This window comes from Danio rerio, chromosome 4, assembly GCF_049306965.1.
Source record: "Danio rerio strain Tuebingen ecotype United States chromosome 4, GRCz12tu, whole genome shotgun sequence".
In the NCBI taxonomy this organism is placed as follows: Eukaryota; Metazoa; Chordata; class Actinopteri; order Cypriniformes; family Danionidae; genus Danio; species Danio rerio.
The window spans coordinates 40499438-40519954 of record NC_133179.1 but is presented as its reverse complement, the minus strand read 5'-3'; the positions used below and the strand labels follow the sequence as shown (position 1 = coordinate 40519954).

The 20517-nt window shown below is 35.9% G+C and overlaps 2 protein-coding genes across 2 annotated transcripts in view; both read left to right on the top strand.

The window, feature by feature from the left end:
- LOC110439461 (uncharacterized) overlaps positions 1–20517 on the top strand; it is a 1085403-nt gene that overhangs the window by 580269 nt on the left and 484617 nt on the right. The gene's annotated exons all lie outside the window — the stretch shown is intronic.
- LOC137490969 (uncharacterized) lies at positions 6948–13482 on the top strand. Its single transcript, XM_068219987.2, has 3 exons — positions 6948–6987; positions 7632–7781; positions 11977–13482. The coding sequence occupies exons 2-3, from the start codon at positions 7697–7699 to the stop codon at positions 13356–13358; spliced, it is 1467 nt and encodes a 488-aa protein (XP_068076088.1). The 5' UTR covers positions 6948–6987; positions 7632–7696; the 3' UTR covers positions 13359–13482.

Below are 20517 nucleotides of genomic sequence, written 5' to 3'. Positions count from 1 at the left end.
TTGACACATTTCTCCCTCCACGTTCTGACATACACAGACACACGTATTTGGAGTTAATCAAATCCTCTCCTCTAAACATTTTAGGACAATTTAAAAAACGTGTTTAATCACTAAGTCGAAGTGTTTAAAGCAGAAAATGTATAACAAATAATCTGATGGGTGTTTTAAGCTGAACCTTTACAGAAGTAAAAGACTTAAATTATGAAAGGGAGGTAAAATAGGTGCCCTTCAAGTAAAAACTATTCATTACTACTTCATGTTTTAACTAGTCATTCCTTATTTTATATATATATATATATATATATATATATATATATATATATATATATATATATATATATATATATATATATATATATATATATATATATTCTCTGCGTTTGGACACTTTATCCTGTAAAAATTAACAAAGCTATAAAAATGTCCTGTTTAAAATAAATAAAACAATGAAGAGACACAAAATAACTTCTTTTCAACACTTGCTTTAACAGTTTCTTTATATGAGAGTAATTAACAAAAATAAATCAGGTAAGTGCGAGCAAGAAACAATAGCAACAAATAAGCTGATTAAAACTAGTAACATTATTCTATTTCTTATATATAGTGATGTATATTTAGAATAGAATGACATTTATGCAATTTAAAAAATTAAACCTTCATTAAAACACTTATTACACACTTTAATGTTGCTTTATTTAAACTTTAACAAATGTTGTTAATTATTTTGTTGGTTTTATTTATTTCATTGTCTGCTTACAGAAACGTTTTAGCACTCTTTTGCACAAGACAATAATTTCTTCTCGGGGACAAATAAAGTTTATCCTATCTTATTCAAACAATAGATCTTATTGTGAGTAAAATACTACTTCTTTGTATAAAGGGTTAAAATAATATTGTCAACAGCAGGTACATCTAGCATTATATGAACAACCTGAAATTTTAATCAGTTGGTTTACATTGGTGTAAAAGCTTTAAAACAAACCTTTCTCCAGTTGAATCCCAGTGCGGGAGCGGCGCAGATATACGACCACGCCAAAGTAAAAGTCTTTTTTTTGTTTGGCTTTTTCCCCTACTTACTCTTTGTCATGAATTATTGATACATTTTCCACTTTATACTTTATCTGCTTTCTGTTTTGTATTTGTAAGACCATTAATCTTTATGTTAATTGAAAAAAAATCAATTTTTCAAAAATCCCAAATAAACAAACCAAATAAACAAACAAACAAAAAACTAAATAAAAAGTTGTAAAGAAGCTTTTAAAAATGACTGAAGAATTTTAATTCAACGTTGAACAGTGCATCCACACATGTTTAGATTTTACATTTTTTAATGTTAGCATTCAGATATTATTTAAGAGTAAATTCAGAATGTGCAACTCACCTTTCCAGTCTTCAATGAATATGTGGGATGAGAAATGGCCTCAGTGGGCTTTTCTTTGTAGGTTGTTGTTGGTAATGATCCCAATGTAGGAATCAACAATCGTAGTTTGTCATACAAAGTTGTTCTCTTTACTTAGCAAAATAAGCCAATGACGTTTCTGTTAGGAACCCAGAATATATAGATACAACCCTGCTGAGCTACAGGATCTGGAATGTGATTGGATAAGACTCAATTGGCCCCCATTAATGCTGGTATAAAGATGCAAATGAGCAGTGGAGAGCAGTGAAGACTCAAGACACATACAGTGGGGGATGGAAAGTTCAGCAGCTTTACAAACCAGTTTTACAGAGAAATAATGATGTATTGGGAAGATAAGTTGACTTTAGCCATCTTCATTTGATTTGTTGCTTTTGTTTCATAGGAATATTGATGGAAGCTTTTTTTTTTTAGTTTGGCTGCTGCATGTTGTTGATAATATTGACACACTTATGTTGAGGTATTTTGATTTGAAAGACATTTCAATTAATTTTTTCCCAAGCCTGGTTATAAAGTAATGCAAGAGTCGTGTGTTGTTTTTGTAGAAGCTTCTCAGTTGCTTGGCTGAATTCTTTTTGTAAAGGTGCAAATGAGCATTGAAGACTCAAGCCACACCGATGTCTCAATACACACAACTACATTCACTTATATAATAGTCATGTAAGTCTTATACTATTATACAGTGATATATTATCATTTGTTGAGAGAAACAATTTCTGAACTTCACATTGAGGTTTTATTTGTCAAGTTTAGTCAATACATTGACATGAGTTAACTATTAGCAATTTCTTAGTCATTTATTTATCACTGAACTTGTTCTTTATGTGAGTTTAGAGTCTTTCATTTCTCTTAAAGCACATGACGCTCATAACCGGCTTCTGTAAGACAGTCAACACACTCTTAACAGGTCAATTATTTCTTTACAAAAGTGTCTTTAGATTTTAACGATTAAAATGTAACTTGTTTCTGTGCCCATTTTGTTTTCTTTCTTTCGTTTTTTTAGTTGAACAGAACATGTGTGAGCAGCTTAGCTTTCTCGAAAGCCTCTTAGGCCCCGTTTACACTAGTGCGTTTTAGTTTGAAAACGCATAAGTTTTGCTACGGTTACGCCATCCGTCCACACTACGCCGGAGTTCTCGAGCGCCGAAAACGGAGCTTTTTGAAAACGCTGGAAAGGCCGTTTTCATTCTGAAACGCAGCTGCTCCGTCTCAGTGTGGATGGGGAAAGACGGAGACATCTGAAAACGGAGGCGGGGCTGCTGACGTTCGCCTCTCTGATTGGGGCTTTTCCTCAATATTAAGTAGCCCACACACAGTTCAGTCTCGCATCCTCTTCTTGTAAGTTAAGACTTCGCAAGTTTGATCAAGGCTGCAGTCTCCCCCTTCTCAGTTTGATATGGAAAACATACCGAGGACACGGGTAAATCTTTAAAGGGAACAGTGTACTTTATAACTTCATTCACATCACCTTGGCTACGTTGTTTCACTTTCTCAACAATAAAATGTAAACATGATTTAAGGAACTGCCTATTTTCTTTTTAATATTAGCAACTTAACAGACAGCAGAAATGTTGAGGCGCCGTGCTGCATATATGAGCGTCATCTTCACTGTGTGGATATTTATAACAAAACGGAGCCGATAACAACTGCCTCCTTTCAATTTCAGTGAAAATACGAAACGCACCCTCTCTTTTGCTGAATATCAGTTTTAATAACCAATAATTATAAAAGTATAACATACAATAAGTTCATAAATTGTAGGAAATAAAGGCAAGCGATCAGTCAATGTACCTGGATTAATCATTAACTTATCTTTGCGCTTAACCAAAACATGTTACCCGTGAACAAGTAACTTAATAGATTCCAATGACCAAAGTCAGCTTGGCCTATGTCGTTAGATAAAGACAACAACATGAATGAAAAATCACGTTTAGCAAATATAGTGAGATTAGATCCAGCGGGAGATGCTTGATGAGCAGTCCGACAAGCAGAGCTCTCATCTGGGTAGAAATGCTGGAGCGCTTGCCCGAGAGTGTCTGTGTGGTCAAGTGATGTGCGTTTTCAGCGTTTTGGTGTGGACGGAGAGCAGTTCAGAAACGCTGGGTAAAACGCGAGTGTGGACGCGGATCGTTTTCATTCTACAACGCCGTTTTAAAACTAAAACGCACTAGTGTAAACGGGGCCTTATTCACCTGGTATGTAACAAAGATGTTTTTCCCTCTGATTATCACTTGTGTTTGGGCATACAAATATGCATAGACATTCACAAGAGAATATAAAAGATACTCTGTGACAAAACCTTTTCCGTTTAACACAGTAAAGCGATCACATACTGTCCATTTTTGCTACTTTTGTCCTTTGTAGATTATTGTTTGTACATTAATCACAAATGGATATGACACACTGTAACTTCAAACTCATTTGTGTTAATTCCAGGTGCTGTGAAATGTTATGTTGTAACGTCATTATGTGACCATAGCAGGACCAAAACAGAACGTCCTCCTAAAGTCCTATTCGAAACGTTATTATATGACTAAAGGAGGACCATGTGGAAACGTTCTGTAAATGTTAGAAAGGTTCTATTTGTAACGTTATTAAATGACCATAGAATGGCCAAAACAGAACGTCCTCCTTAAGTCATACTGGTAACGTTATTTTAAGACTAAAAGAGAACGTTTTAAGAACATCCCTAATGTTCTGAAAAGCTTCTGGATTTTTATTTACTTTAAGGAACTTTCAGGGAACGTTGCGCAAGGTCGCTCGAACGTCACCTCCTACCTGGGAATATCATCACGAGTATCAGTGCTATCAGTTTTTGTATTTCTATTTGTTGTGATGGCCTGTTGTTATTGCAATAAAAATAAGTAAATAAAAAAAGCAGTGCAATGTGGCTGTATATCAGCAGTGGTGGAATGCGTGTGTCATAGTGTGCACTAGGCACTCATTTTACATTTTACATTTAGTCATTTAGCAGACGCTTTTATCCAAAGCGACTTACAAATGAGGACAAGGAAGCAATTTACACAACTATAAGAGCAACAATGAATAAGTGCTATAGGCAAGTTTCAGGTCTGTAAAGTCTAAGAAGGGAAGTATTAATGGTATTAGTATTTTTTTTTTTTTTTTTTTGTACAGTTAGTGTGATATTCAAGAGGCAACTGCAGATTAGGAAGTGAAGTGGAGACTAAATAGTTGAATTTTTAGTCGTTTCTTGAAAGTAGTGAGTGACTCTGCTGTTCTGATGCAGTTAGGGAGTTCATTCCACCAACTGGGCAGATTGAGCGTGAGCGTTCGCGAAAGTGATTTCTTCCCTCTTTGGGATGGAACCACGAGGCGACGTTCATTCACAGAACGCAAGTTTCTGGAGGGCACATAGATCTGCAGAAGTGAGAGCAGATAAGAAGGAGCAAGGCCAGAGGTCACTTTATAGGCAAACATCAGAGCTTTGAATTTGATGCGAGCAGCAACTGGCAGCCAGTGCAAACGGACTAGCAGCGGAGTGACATGTGCTCGTTTAGGTTCATTGAAGACAACTCGTGCTGCTGCATTCTGGAGCAGTTGAAGAGGCTTGATAGAGTTAGCTGGAAGCCCAGCTAGTAGAGAGTTGCAGTAATCCAGTTTGGAGAGAACAAGAGCTTGAACAAGGAGTTGAGCTGCATGTTCAGATAAGAAGGGTCGGATCTTTCTGATGTTATAGAGTGTGAATCTGCAAGATCAAGCAGTTCTAGAAATGTGGTCAGAGAAGTTTAGTTGGTCATCAATCGTTACTCCAAGGCTTTTCACCATTTTGGATGCAGTAATGGTTGCCCCATCCATCTGGATTGAAAAGTTATGGTCTAGAGTCGGGTTGACAGAAACTACAAGCATTTCCGTTTTTGCGAGATTCAGCTGAAGATGATGATCTTTCATCCAGTGTGAAATATCCAACAGGCAGGCTGAGATGCGAGCTGGAACCGAGGGATCATCAGGATGAAAAGAGAGGTATAGCTGGGTATCATCAGCATAGCAGTGGTAGGAGAATCCATGTCTCTGGATGACTGGTCCTAGAGATGAAGTGTAGATGGAGAAGAGAAGTGGCCCCAGAACAGAGCCTTGAGGTACCCCAGTGTTTAGATGCTGTAGGTTGGACACCTCTCCCTTCCAAGACACCCTGAATGACCTGTCAGAGAGGTAAGATCTGAACCATTGTATAACAGTGCCCGCAACGCCCAGTGACTCGAGCGTAGATAGCAGGATCTGGTGGTTGACAGTGTCAAAAGCAGCTGACAAGTCCAGCAAAATGAGGACTGATGATTTAGAGTCTGCTTTAGCCAGTCTGAGATCCTCCACGACCGAGAGCAGGGCAGTCTCGAGAGACAACTCGAGAGCGATTGTCCCTCTACCTGTTGTTTTAATCCCCTGAGAACTTTGGTCATCTTCAGAACGCAAATGAAGACACTTTAGATGAAATCAGAGAGCTCCTTCATCTGTCATACACAGCAAGAGTCCCGAGATGCTCAAAGTCCAGAAAAGGAACCAAAAACATTTAGTGGTTCAATTGTAATCGAGTTCCAAGAACATTTTGAGTGCCAGAAAATGTTAAAAAAAGCAGCCATGTCCCAAAATAGGAGCTGTTGAACCATATAGTGGCTGCCTTTTGACCCTGTAGCCTATTTTCTTCATTTCAATTCAGCAGAAGAAACTTACACAGGTTTGTAACAAGTAGAGGATGAGTAAATGTCAGAATTTTAATTTTTATGTGAACTACCCCTTTAATGCTTCTGCAAATTAATTTTTTTTACTGAAGAAACTGCTAAAGAATGGCAGGAAACGTGGAACAGATTATAAGAGACGACAATTTATATGAAACAATAAGAAATATATAGGCCTATAAAGTTGTAGAAATAGAAGAGGACATAATTATGAGAATGAGATTTGGACTCAGATATTTATAGGAAGTAATGTGTTGTAGACATGCAAGTCATCATGAACTGGATAAAAAAAAAGTTTCTCAAAATTGTCTTAATGTTTAGATTAAAATTTTTTGATCAACTTTTAAATACTGAAGTGTGTGTTTGTGTGTGTGAGAGAGAGAAATCTAATCTATTTTTTAAAATATTTTTATTAATCTTTTTATTTTTATTAAACTATTTTTAATTGTATTAATTTTTATTTATTTTTATTTAATTTATTTCTGTGTTTTCTCTGTATTATATTTTATATACATATTTGTTTGCACTACTGCCTTTTTTTCACTGTCTTGTTTGTACACAGCGATGCTGCACTGCTTTGGCAATACAAATGTACAGTTATTTGTCATGCCAAAAAAGCACCTAAAATGTGAAATGTGTGTTTGTGTGTGTGTGTGTGTGTGTGTGTGTGTGAGAGAGAGAGAGAGAGAGAGAGAGAGAGAGAGAGAGAGAGAGCAGAAATAGTATTAAGTAAAAAAAAAACATAGGAGAAATGTATCAATAAGTCATGACTGGAACAGTAAGGGGCAAAAAAGCTAAACAAAAAAGACTTTTATTTTGGCGTGACGTGTGACGTCATTAGGCGGCGCCGCTTCAGCGCTGGGATTCAACTGGAGAAAGGTTTGTGTTTTTAAATGTTTACGGATATAACCAGATTTAATTAAAGTTTCTGTTTTTTTTTAATCCAATGCTAAATTATGTACCTGCTGTTGACAATAATATTTACACTCTTTATACAACGTAGTACTATTTTATTCTCAGTAGCCGAGGGCTATTGTTTGAAACAGAAAAGGGTGTAATAAATGTTTTAAAGCAGGGTTTCCCAAACTTTTCTGATAAGAGGTAAAGTTGGTTTTATATTAACACATTCGTTCATTTAGCAGTCTATATATTGTTTACCATGTTACTTTGAACATTTGATCGGAATTAGCATGCAAGTATGACTTGAAAACAACATTAACACTGTTTATTTGACTCTGAACAATGTTGTACTTTGATAGTCATTTGCTTCTAATATGATTTCGCTATTTAGAGCTTGCAAATAATACTTTAATGAAATTATATCATTAAGGGGAAAGTCCGAATGTGCGAATATAAAACTGATTTTACCTCTATTTTTAAAGAAATGTTTTACCTGATTTCTTTTTGATAATTAAAAGAAAGTCAAGTTAAAAGCAAGTGTTAAAGAGAAGTTATTTTGTTTCTGTTCATTGATTTATTTATTTTAAACAGGACATTTTTATTGTTTTGTTCATTTTAAACAGGACAAAGTGTCAAAACGCAGAGAAAAACTCCTGCTGAAGTGACTGATCTCCACACTGTTATAAAGATGGCGTTTATTAAAGAGAAGAGTGAAGATGTGAAGATTAAAGAAACATTCACAGTCAAACAGGAAGATCTGCAGGAACAAACAGGTTGGTTTTCATTCTCAAAGACCAACTCAGTCATTTGATCCTCATTTTAGATATATTTTAATAAGAAGAATACTGAATTAAATCCATCTTGCAGCCCTGAGTGTGCTGCCTAGTTCTCCTAAATGCACATAAGCACTCATTAAAAGACAGAATGAGTTTCTTTCGTTACTTGTTCTCATGTCTTTTGTCTTTCTTTTATGTGTTAATAGTCTCTCATTTTCTCTACCTTCTTAAGGTTATTGCTTTTCTTGTTCTTTTACTGTTTGTGAAGCATCCTTGGTGCTTTATAAAATAAATAAAAACAATAAATTAATAAAAGGTTTAACTAAGCTGATGATATTTGACCTACAGTATTCTCATAACAGACATAACATTTTAGGCCTTAAAAAGTAATAAATTTACTGAAATATTGTGCTGTATTGGGTCTTTTTTTTTCTTTTTTTTTCCTTTGTTCATGTTTTTCTACCCAATCTGGACAAAACCAATTCAATCACCAACAATTCAACTTAATAAAACTTTCAACTTTTTATTCAAAAAGGTCTTTTTAACTCTATTTATCATAATGGTTTAATTATTTTCCTCACAATAACATTTGTTTAAGCGTGCTCTATGTATTTACTGCTGTGGATATTAACCTGGACAGATTGTTGTGCATAGATTTAGTTTGTTATAGTTTTTAAAACTTTAAAAACATTTGTTCATTTTTTAGTTTTAAAAATAAATTTTATTTTGATGGGGCAAATAAAAATCTTTTCCATCTGGGCCATTTGAAAAGTTCTTTAGCCCTTTATGAGTCTAAAATTTCATTCATGATGGTCTTAAAAATATCATAAAGTCTTAAATTTAACTTTGTAAAACCTGCAGAAACTCTGGTTTACAGTATGTCAAAAAATGTGGATGCCCCAATATTGAGCATGCTGAAAGAAATGGACACTAAAATAATTGATTGTTATAAAATATTTTACAGTCGCAGAATATAGACCATATTCTTCATGCACCAGCAGGCGGCGCCATTGGAATCTTTTTGCTTGAGACTTTTTTAAAGAATAAATTTTTAGATCCTAAATATCAGTGTTATGCTGCTGAGGCATGGGGCAATAACTATATTCAAGGTTTACCGCAGTTTGGAAAAGTCAAGGTTTTAAAATCGCCAACATTTCCTGCTGCACCGCTCCTAAAGTATATGTAAGTTTTTAATGTTTTGTTTTTTAGGACAACAGTATCTCCTGCAGTAAAGACCAAAGCGGCTGTTTTAAATCGTAAAGAAATCTGTGATTCATTTCAATTATTTAGCCTGAGATGTTTACTGCTCAAAAATATTTTAAAAGTGTCTCAGAAGAAAATATATTTTAGGATATCATACTGTCAGAATCTTATACTGGCCCATGCCTAATGCTGCTTGATGTTGCAAAGTCATATTTTCTCATTTAATTATTTTTATTTGTATGTATAGCCATGAACACACCTGTTTGTAGAGCAAGTAGTGTGACTGTTTTCTGCAGTTTATTATTTCTGGTCAAAATAATACCAAAATCCACATCGTAAAAAAATAAAAAAAGAATAATAATTATAATTCAAAAGCAAATCAAAAAGAGTATAGGCTACATTAATATTTGCAAAGAAAAAGAGTTGTTTGAGTGTATTTAAAGTTCTGGTTGCTTTTTATCTTAAACATTCTTTAAGGGTTCTTTCTGACTATTTTTGTGTATGTAATTTCCTAAGTTAAGTTAAAGTTAAAAGATAAAGTTAAAGTTAAAAGATTTAACATAAAATAGTTCTTATATTTTTATATAGTCTATTAATATAAACTAATATTTTGTATAACACATTTTCATTATTTAACAGATTTAATACCTCTATTAATCAAATTCTTTCTATTTCATCAGCTTTGAAATAACCAGATTCCTGATACATATGTTTCTGAATTTTATTTTGTAAGTTTCCTTGTGTGCTATACCAGCATGCAGAGAGTTTTGTGTGTGTGTGTGTGTGTGTGTGTGTGTTAATTTGGGTGTTTATCCAAGGATCAAGTTTATGATCGGATCGAATTTATATTTCTGTGCATGTGTATGCATGCAGTAGGTTTATATATGTGCAAGTGTCATACTTGTTTTGAACATAGTATATGTTTACATGTGTATATTCATGTGTAGACATGCGAAACCCTACACTGCGCCTCATAGCCTTCTGTGTTTGGTGTCGGGAAGGTGGATGGTGAGGCGACAGGTTGACTTAAACTTTTATGAACCTATTTGATGTGTTTACGATGCTAGTCGGCATCGCTCTCCCGCACAGTTTGCAGAACGCCGAAACAAAAGGTTTATCGGAACTTAAAAAGCCGAACAACGTCCACATCAACTACTTTGTCTGCATTCTTACTTGTGGAAGCTTGTTCCTCTATATCTGTATTCAGGTCGCTCATTTTCTAGCTTTCTGTGACAGAGCAGCTTAACCAACTTCTGAGCACCTTCATCACGCAAGTGACATCACACTGATTCTGAGCACGTAAAGTAATTTAGTGACAAATGATACAAGGTAGAAAATCTTATATATAGATAGATAGATAGATGGATAGATATGATAAAACATATGTAAAACATATACACAAATGTATCGAAATATTGGAAATGGGTTTAAAAATCATTTCACCGTTATTGAAAAAAATCTATCGCTATATATTGATATTATATTATTGTCCAGGCCTACGTTAGATATAGAGAACAAGATTAATTAAATATCACTTTTAGAGATTAGATCCAGCGTAACTCGTAACATCAAAAAGGAAAAAACATTGATAAATTAACCCACTTCTCATTTACTAGTCTGTTATGAGCCATATCATACCTCTTGAGCCTCCGATCTCCTCCTGATTTGGAGTTTCTGTTTGTTTTTTGAAAATGTAATTGTCTTCAAATCTGAAAATGTAATTTATTTTATAGTGTGAGTTGTTATTCGATGTGATACGAAGCTGCAAGCATGTTCTTTTGGACAGAATTTTTAACTAAGGTGTAATGTTGTCCAGATACTGGAATTTCTGACTTCATTACCTTGCTATATATTGATGTTCAATAGGCTACTATTTTTTAAATAACAACAATTGTATCAAAAATGGTACAAAAAAAAATTCTAAAGTAGAAAAATTATTTCTTAAGTTTTTTTTTCAGTTTTCCTCAAAATAGGTTGATGTGGGCATTGTGGCACTTTAAATGCATGTAATGCCTGTTTCATTTACACTTGAGCAGAAATTCCATATATGCCTCACAAAAAAGTAGCAGAACATTCCAGGAAATCCCTAATATGGATGAAGGCATCCAGCTATTGCTGTTGAATGAAAATAAGATCTGAATAAATATTAAAAGGCTTCAACTGATCATTTACACGCCTGCGCCCATAAATGGTTTATATGTGTACTTCCAGCCATCTTAGGTATATTTATAAGAAAGTCGATTTATAATTTAATGCTAACTGACGTAGCATGTTACAGTAGAATATAGCTATAAAATAATATGCTAGATGCTAGATTATGTAAAAATAAAATGTTTCCAAATATCAATCCGTTTGCTAAAACACAGAAAGTTTTGACCAAATTGATCCACAAAATCAACCCAGAATGGATGAAAATGACCCAACAGCACACAAGGGGAAAGGTGCATATTTCAGCCTTTATGCAGATGCTGTACAGGTATGTCTCATGTTTGCGAGACAAATGTTCAGCTGTTTGTTCAACTGTTACCTCAGAACTTTTTTTTCCCGATGCGTTTACCAGTCAGGCACAGAATGAACAAGTATTCCCTGTCTGCTTTACAAATTTTAGAAAAACGTTTTGTTGTAATTCTGAACATATACAAATAAAAATAGGCTTTTTACAGCTTTCAAATCTGTGTCTTATCAATATGACTAAAATGACTTTTATGAGAAACTCTGAAAACTGGACTGACACAGTTTCAATTTACTAGAACTTCTAAGTTAAGTGGCTTCAGCACAATTTACATTGTAAAAGCACTAGATGAAGATGAATTGAATCTGCTTAAATGTGTACACGTTAATGGACTAAACAAAATATGATCTGATTTATTTTACATTTAATGTGCATCAAACTTACAGTGTGTAGCCAATGTTTCCAGTGTCTTTTCACCTTTACGCTTTTGATGAGAGTTTTAAGACTTAATGAAAACTAATGTTTTATTTATTTCAGACCTAATTGAAGAGAATGAGAGGAAAGAGGAGGAACATCATGTCAAAATTGAGGAAAAAACTCATTTACAGACTGATGGTATTTTGAAAAGGAGAGACAAGAATCGTCTCACCTGCACTCAGTGTGGAAGGAATTTTGGAAGAAAAGGCGATCTTAAGATTCACATGAGGATCCACACTGGAGAGAAACCATTCACATGCACTCAGTGTGGGAAGAGTTTCAGCAAATCATCATCCCTTAATCAACACATGAGGATCCACACTGGAGAGAAACCATTCACATGCACTCAGTGTGGGAGGAGTTTCAGCCAATCATCATACCTTAATAAACACATGATGATCCACACTGGAAAGAAACCATTCACTTGCACTCAGTGTGGGAAAAGTTTTAGGCAATCATCATCCCTTAATTACCACATGATGATCCACGCTGGAGAGAAACCATTCACATGCTCCCAGTGTGGGAAGAGTTTCAGTTGCTCATCTCACCTTAATAAACACATGATGATCCACACTGGAGAGAAACCATTCTCATGCACTCAGTGTGGGAAGAGTTTCAGACACTCATTATTTCTTAAACAACACATGATGATCCACACTGGAGAGAAACCATTCACATGCACTCAGTGTGGGAAGAGTTTCAGCCAATCATCATCCCTTAATCACCACATGAGGATCCACACTGGAGAGAAACCATTCACATGCACTGAGTGTGGGAAGAGTTTCATACAATCATCACAACTTAACCGACACATCATGATCCACACTGGAGAGAAACCATTCACATGCACTCAGTGTGGAAAGAGTTTTAGCCAATCATCAAACTTTAATCAACACATGATGATCCACACTGGAGAGAAACCATTCACATGCACTCACTGTGGGAAGAGTTTCAGCAAATCATCATCCCTTAATGAACACATGACTATCCACTCTGGAGAGAAACCTTTCACATGCACTCAGTGTAGGAAGAGTTTCAGTTGCTCATCTCACCTTAATCACCACACGAGGATCCACACTGGAGAGAAACTATTCTCATGCACTCAGTGTGGAAAGAGTTTCAGACGCTCATCATCTCTTAAAGAACACATGAGGATCCACACTGGAGAGAAACCATTCACATGCACTCAGTGTGGAAATCGCTTCAGCCGATCATCAAACCTTAATCAACACACGATGATCCACACCGGAGAGAAACCATTCACTTGCACTCAGTGTGGGAAGAGTTTCAGCCAATCATCATCCCTTAATCAACACATGAGGACCCACACTGGAGAGAAACCATTTACATGCACTCAGTGTGGGAAGAGTTTCATACAATCATCACAACTTAACCGACACATGAGGATCCACACTGCAGAGAAACCATTTACTTGCACCTAAGCCACGGTTACACTGGACCTTTCTCCCCATAGACTTCCATTCATATGCACGCAAATGCGTCAGACTGTGAACGAAAGTTTGTGGGTCAAGTTTTGCAGTTCACTGCGTTGCAGAGTTCAAGCTTGGTAAACTCTGACCTGCGAAATCGCATTACTTGACTGTGTGAGACCAATCAAAGATCAAAACATGACCTTTCTGGACAATCGCTCACTTTTTTTAATGTCTAATCATCTTGTTTAATCCCGCCCCTTTTCGCAGCGCCATACAACAAAATGTTGCATGCTCAAACTCTAGTGTGACCGCAGCTTCGGTGTGGGATGAGTTTCAGCAGCTCATCAGAAATTAACCTGTTAAGCTTTTGGGCTATTTTGGGTATTTCCGCCTGAATTTGGCCTTCCGATTTAAAAAGCTTTCCATAACCACATGCATAGGAATAAATACAAAACTTTGGTATCATTTTAAAAGAAATCCTTTGAAATTTCATAAAATACTGTTTTATATAAACTGAAGTTAGAAAATGTGGAACTCAGGCCTTGTGTGCTTCATCAAAATTCCATTTTTTTCCAGCAGGTGTCAGTAAACACAAGAAAAATAAATTTCTCTCTATAATGATGCATTCAAGAGTTATTCTATTACAACTGGAAGAAGGTAACATGTCAAAAAAAAAGTTTTTCCCCCTACCTAAATTTAAAGTCTCGCCACACCCACATACAGTACAATAAATGCAATATCTTAATGTCATTTTAAAGAAAACCCTTTGAAATTACATAAAACACTGCTGTTAAATGCTAACTATTAATATATATGTTGTCTGTCCTATGTTGAACCACCTCAACACAAACAGCTTTGTTTTTTTTTTTTTTTTAAAGCCAGCCTTAGTGCATAACTCAGGCCCTGTGTGCTCTATAAAACTGAGGACAGTTTTTGTTTGTTACCAGCATATGTCAGGACACACAAGAAAAAAGAATTTTGTCTTAATCATGTAGTATGCAAGAATCATTTTAGTTCAACCGAAGGGTGGGAAAAAACAACACAAGTTTCTTACCTGTCAAAAGTGAAAAACAAGATATTACAAGGGTTATTATCACAAAAATCATAATTTTACTTCTTCATAACCACATCAAAATCATAACAATATATCAAAAAAGCAAATAGCCCAGTAAGACTTTTTTTCCATTTTATTTTTCAATGTCCAAACGGCCTTCACACTTTAAATGTAAAATAAATAATGTACAAATATATATAAACTGCAATAATATATATATATATATATATATATATATATATATATATATATATATATATATATATATATATATATATGTGTGTGTGTGTGTGTGTGTGTGTGTGTGTAAAATTTTTTTTTAGAAAAGTAATGTGCAAAGTCTAACAAAAGATTTTGAAAAATGACATAGTTAAATAATAATAGTTAGCTAATAATAGTTAAAAAAAAATGTCATTTTGTAAATACGTTATCGTATTGTTTTGAATTTTGGAATTTCATGACCCAAATTTATTGCATTTGGCACTTAGAAGACATAGCAGGGGATTACTCATTCATACAATAACAGAAAAAGCTGAAAATGGAGTAATTTTGTTGCGAAGAACCTAAGGTAAAGGATGATGTAGCTTGTTTGGCTATCTGGAACAGCGCACGGAGCAAATAGACAATAATTGCCCTTGTATGTTTATAAAATAGGAGTTCATACCTTATGATTTATTCAAAGACTGTTGGACAAGTGACTGTAAATTGTTGTGGTAAAAATATTCTGGTCTGCTAAATATTCAACTCGTAGCTGTGCATTTATACTTCTGCGCGCTGTCTCTGTTGGTCTGCATTAACACTTCCGAAACGCTAGTTGGCAGTGAGGTGTAAATGTTCCTCTATGTCAGGTTTCTTCGCTGGTGCTTTGTTTTTTCTGACCACTTCCTGAATCTACAAGTGACTCAAACTCGCTCTTTTTGAAGCACAAACCGGCGGACGTGCAACAACTTTTCTATAAGGTAAACATAAAACAAAACTTTTTATCTGGAGCTTCCTCACGGGACTCCACACTTTTAAACAATCGCTCTATTGGGCTCGCGCGGCTCTCAGTCCCGACCAGACTCGTCAGCGCTACTAAGCCGACCAATCACAGAGCTTGCGCTACACGTCGTTGCGATGTGTAGTTACATTTTTTGAGAGGTGCACGTCAGCGACATCTACGACCACGGCGTAGGGCTATGCTTTAGCGCCGTAGCATAAGCATGGGCTTGACGCAGAAGTATAAATCAGCCTTAAGAGGGACTATATCAGAAGAAAGTCTCTTTTCTAACCCTTAACCGCAATGCAGCATAAGGTACCAACATATCAGTACAATCAACCTCACTAATGCAACAAAAAGTTGCCTTTCACAGTCTTTACCAAATGTCAACATCCATATGTTGCACTCCAGTGGAGAGGCGGAACCAAACATCTCCCCCTTTCAAGAGTTCCCACTTAGATATGCTTGGCACTTATAGCAGGTTTGGCATGCTGTCCCGGGAGAGAACCCTGAGCTCGGAGATATTTGAGCCCAGGGCTCCCGCCCGGTCTAGAAGCATATCAGGAGAACCGAGATCAGGTAGGTCTCGATCGCTCCCCAAAAAATGCCTCCAGCTCGGGACAGCAGCCGAGTATTTCAAAGAATTTCCCCCAAAATGCTAGAAAGTTTTTACTATATCCGGCTGCTGGATATAGAAATTAAGGAATGAAGAAAGAGTAGGGGGCTCCAGTTGGAGCAAAGTTTGAAACTGACTCCTGTGGAAGCCAGAGCGGGGGAAGGGGTTGGGGGGAGACTAGTGAAGGGGGGCCATAAGGGGTGGGTGGGGTTGGCTCATTAAGAGTCAAAAATATGCTCGAGGAACACTCCAAACGGAGATAGAGCAGGGAAGTGGCAGCGCTATATATGAATATATATGTATATATGAGAGTATATAAATATATATATATATATATATATATATATATATATATATATATATATATATATATATATATATATATATATATAATGGGGTAATCTAAGGCCTGGAAGGGTGATCAGGAGACTTCTGTGAGTCGGAATGGGCGCTGCGGGAGTTGGGTGCAGCAATTTTTTATTTTATTTTGCCAGTGACTGACCCCTGCGGGGGTCGGTGCCCGGGGAACAGGGCAAGCTGGCCTACTCTAGCAGGAGTCTGGGAATAGGGGATTTGGACAGTGAAGATTCCTGTTAGAGGGTGACGGGATGAGTTAGGTGCTCGAGGAACACTCCGTTAGGAGATGGAGCGGGGGAGTGACAGCGCTATTATAAATATATATCTATGTATAGGTGTATATATATATATATATATATATATATATATATATATATATATATATATATATATATATATATATATATATATATAAAGATTGCTAAGGCCTGGAAGGGACGGTGAGACGACCCCTGCGGGGGTCGTAGCTCGGGGTAACACTTCTGCGGAAGTCAGAGCTTTAGGGGGGGCGGGGTCCGGCAGGAGTCGGGAAATGGGAGGGGGCTGTGAAGACTCCAGCGGAAACGGCCAGGGTGGCGGGGTGACGGGGGGCTTGGATGAAACTCCAATTACCTATGTGGCTGGGGGAGAAAACTGAGTGTTACTCAGGCTAGAAGAAAAAAAAAAGAAGGTAAGGTGGCTGGGTCACACCCTCGCCCTTGAGTGGATGTGGGATTATGGCTGACAAGAGCCATCTGGGCTTCTTTGGGGGGGCCAGTGGCTAGGACGCATGTCTTGAAGGCATCAGGTGACCACCTTCCTAGGATCTGGATTTGTTGCTGCCCTTTGTACTTCTGTGATGGCTGCTCATATTCTGAAACATAGTATACAGGAATAAGAGAAGTAATTCAACACCTTTAATACTTTTTCCACACATTTAAAGACCTTATCACCACTTTCAATCAAAAATGCTGGCAAGATTTATCTTACGGAATATTTACTAAATATTAAAATGTAATAAATGAATCTAACTAAACATTCAAATACAGAAACATGTATATTAAAATCTAGCCGATTCGACAGGTTGTCACCTATACAGCTGCAGACCAGCTGCAGATAGTGTTGCAGTAAACAAGCGGCAAGCTGTCAAACCTTAGTAGAATTTTACTGATTACGTAACTACCTAGTATCCTGATATTCACAGCTTGAATACAGTCGAACTTTAGCATACGATGATACCTTGTACAACAATAAATGTATTACCTTGTAAAGGAATCTAAGACTTTCTAATACTTTAAAGGCCCTCAAACTGCTCTATATTGACTTATCAGCCCCCAACACCTTCTGATACTCCACAGACACCCTGTGTAAGAGTGACTGGGAGTGGATCTAGGGGAAACCTGTGGAACAAAGAACTGCTATAAGCATCTCTAAATCAGAGTCGTGTGACAGGGTGGTTTGTGTCATCTATACATGGGAAGAAGAGGGGAAGCGGGGGTTTGCAGAGGGAGAATGAGGCTCGGCGGAGCGACTCTGCTATAGCGGAAGTACAAATGCTAGTCCGCATTGGAGTGTTATGAGTGCTAAATATTGTCAATAGTGATATGAAGAGTAAATGGGGGGGGGGGGGATATGTGAATATGGTATCAAGGGTGTGGGCTGTATGGGCGGAAAGTATCTTTGCGAAGACTGTAAATGCATTAGGAATGGATGAAGAGTGTGATGGGTTGAATGAGGGCAGTTTCAGGAGCTGGCAGTCTTGAACTCTAAAATGGAAAACAAGAGAGAATTAGAAATGAAATCTTAGCAACGTGGCACGTGTACAGCAGACATGATTAATTGTATTGGCTGATATTCGTGGGAGGAGTCTTCATAAGCGTATGGATGATTGTGAATGGAAGCGCCTTTGTTAATGCATGTTTCAATACTTAATGTCACAATGTGCCAGGGTTGTAGAAGTGTAGTTTATTGTACTAATTTTACCCATTAGTAAAATAAAGTTCACAACATCAGAGAAAGAACAATGTAAATCAGCTTTGTAAAATAAAATATCTTCTAGAACAATAGGGGGGACTGAAATCATCTTTAATGAAAGCCAAGGATGGATGTCAAACCAGAATTTAAAAGTAATTTCACAAGAAAAAAATAAGTGATCGAGTGTTTCTGGAAGATTTGAGCATATCTATCAACATCAAAGTTAAATCTTTTTTGAATAAACTAATTCACAGGATATATCCTGAATACAATTCTGTAATGAGTTTCCTTAACCTTAGGTGCTACAGGATATTTAAGATAAAAGGTAAAAGCTTTGTCCTCTACTAAGGGTTTAACAACTCCTAGATGATAACACTTAAAATCACCAATGATAAGCGTTTAAATTGTTTGTAAATAAGCTTGATTTTACATTTACTATCGAAAATATCAACATTTAATATTTTAAAAAATGGAAGAAAAGTTATAAGTATAAATGGGAGATTAAAATAATTACTTTGAACTAGATAGTAAAGTTTGAGGACAAACTTTATGGTGGCTTGAAAAAGCCTGTTAGAAGTAGTTTATTTAGTTTGAAATGGTTTAAGAGAGAATATATATATATATATTTTGGCAACCTGTAACAACTGACTGAATGTAGTATGTTTTTCCAACCATAAAAGACAGGGTTTGAGCTCTTTTGATGCAGGCTGATCAAATCTCTATTTTCTTCACCTATTAAAACGGCATTGCCACAGCCTAGCAACCATTTACAATACCCTAGCAACCACAAAACAGATCAATTTAACCAATTCTACGCATTTACTGCTTTTGGGAAATTTAGTACCAATTTGTACCCTATTAAATTGCCACGCAAACCCCACTCACATTTTCTTTAGGAAATGTAAAATTTTGGCGCTCTTCAAAATATCTGCAGAAGATAGAACATCATAAAGATTTGCAACCACTTGGACAGTAAATAGTGAATACATTTTCATTCTTGGGTGCCTTTAAGTTATGTGATTTATTAAATGCTACCGCTCACATTAAATGTTTTATTTACTGCAGCTAATATTAAACCAGTCTTTTATAGCACATTTATGTAGCAAAACACAGAACTTCTGTCCACTAAAGCAAGGAGAGCTTTTTTTTGCACTTGCTCAAAAACTCTGCAATAAACCTTTTAACCAAGCTCAACACTTTATTTTCAACACACTACAAACCATACTACTATTAAGCCTAAATCAAATTAATGATTATCTTAATGCTTATGCCACAAAACTTTAAACAATGTTTCTTTTTTTTTCTTTAGGAAGTAGAATGTTACAGATAAATTATATAACAAAAAGATCAGACACAATGTAACATTTTTTGTAACGTTACTGAGTTTGATGGCAACAATTCAGGCGTTAAATATACAAAATCTTTACTTTGATATTATAATCAATTTACAGACCCTCATTAATTACTATACCAATCATTACTTGAGCTGAAATGACAATGCTTTTTTTCCTTTCCAAGTTTGAAGGAGTTTGAATGTGGGAATCAAAAGTAACTTTAGAGTACAATAGCAATTAAACTTTATTATGATTTGAAATCTGAAAAAACCCACTATTAAAGGGCACCTATGGTGAAAAATCTACTTTTCAAGCTGTTTGGACAGACATGTGTGTAGGTATAGTGCATATACTGTCATGTTTGGGTGATATAAACACCCAGTCCTATTTTTTTTTTCAATTTAACAACATAAAAAAGGTGGACCAATTGCAGGGTCGGATTAACCAACTGGCAATAAAACCCATTACTTTTCACTAGTTGTATTAGTATATTTTAAAAGTGTGCTTTAAATGCTTAAAAATAGTTAAATCTTTGACTTGAAATATATGTACTGCATATCATTTATTTAAAATCATCATCAAGTGTGATCAAGAATGAGTTATACAAGTTTAAAATGTTCAAATCACCATGTGTGTAATGAATTACAGGGATTTACTTCAGATTCACTTCATCAGCACAGCCACGTCTCAGAAAAATTATGAAAGATGCTTTAATCCCGGTGTGAAGACTTTAAACCATTTTTTGTACATTAACATAACATCAGTGGAGATTAAACCATCCTGACACATTTGTGTGCAAGAACAGTGCAATGCTAAATGCGCATGCTGTCTGTGTCTGCACTGTGTGTGTGTGTGAGATCTTTGTAACGACATTG

Coding starts and splice junctions, on each gene's coding strand:
- LOC137490969 (XM_068219987.2), top strand. CDS start 7,697: ATGGCGTTTATTAAAGAGAAGAGTGAAGATGTGAAGATTAAAGAAACA. Junction 7,782..11,976: donor AGATCTGCAGGAACAAACAG/GTTGGTTTTCAT, acceptor TATTTATTTCAG/ACCTAATTGAAGAGAATGAG.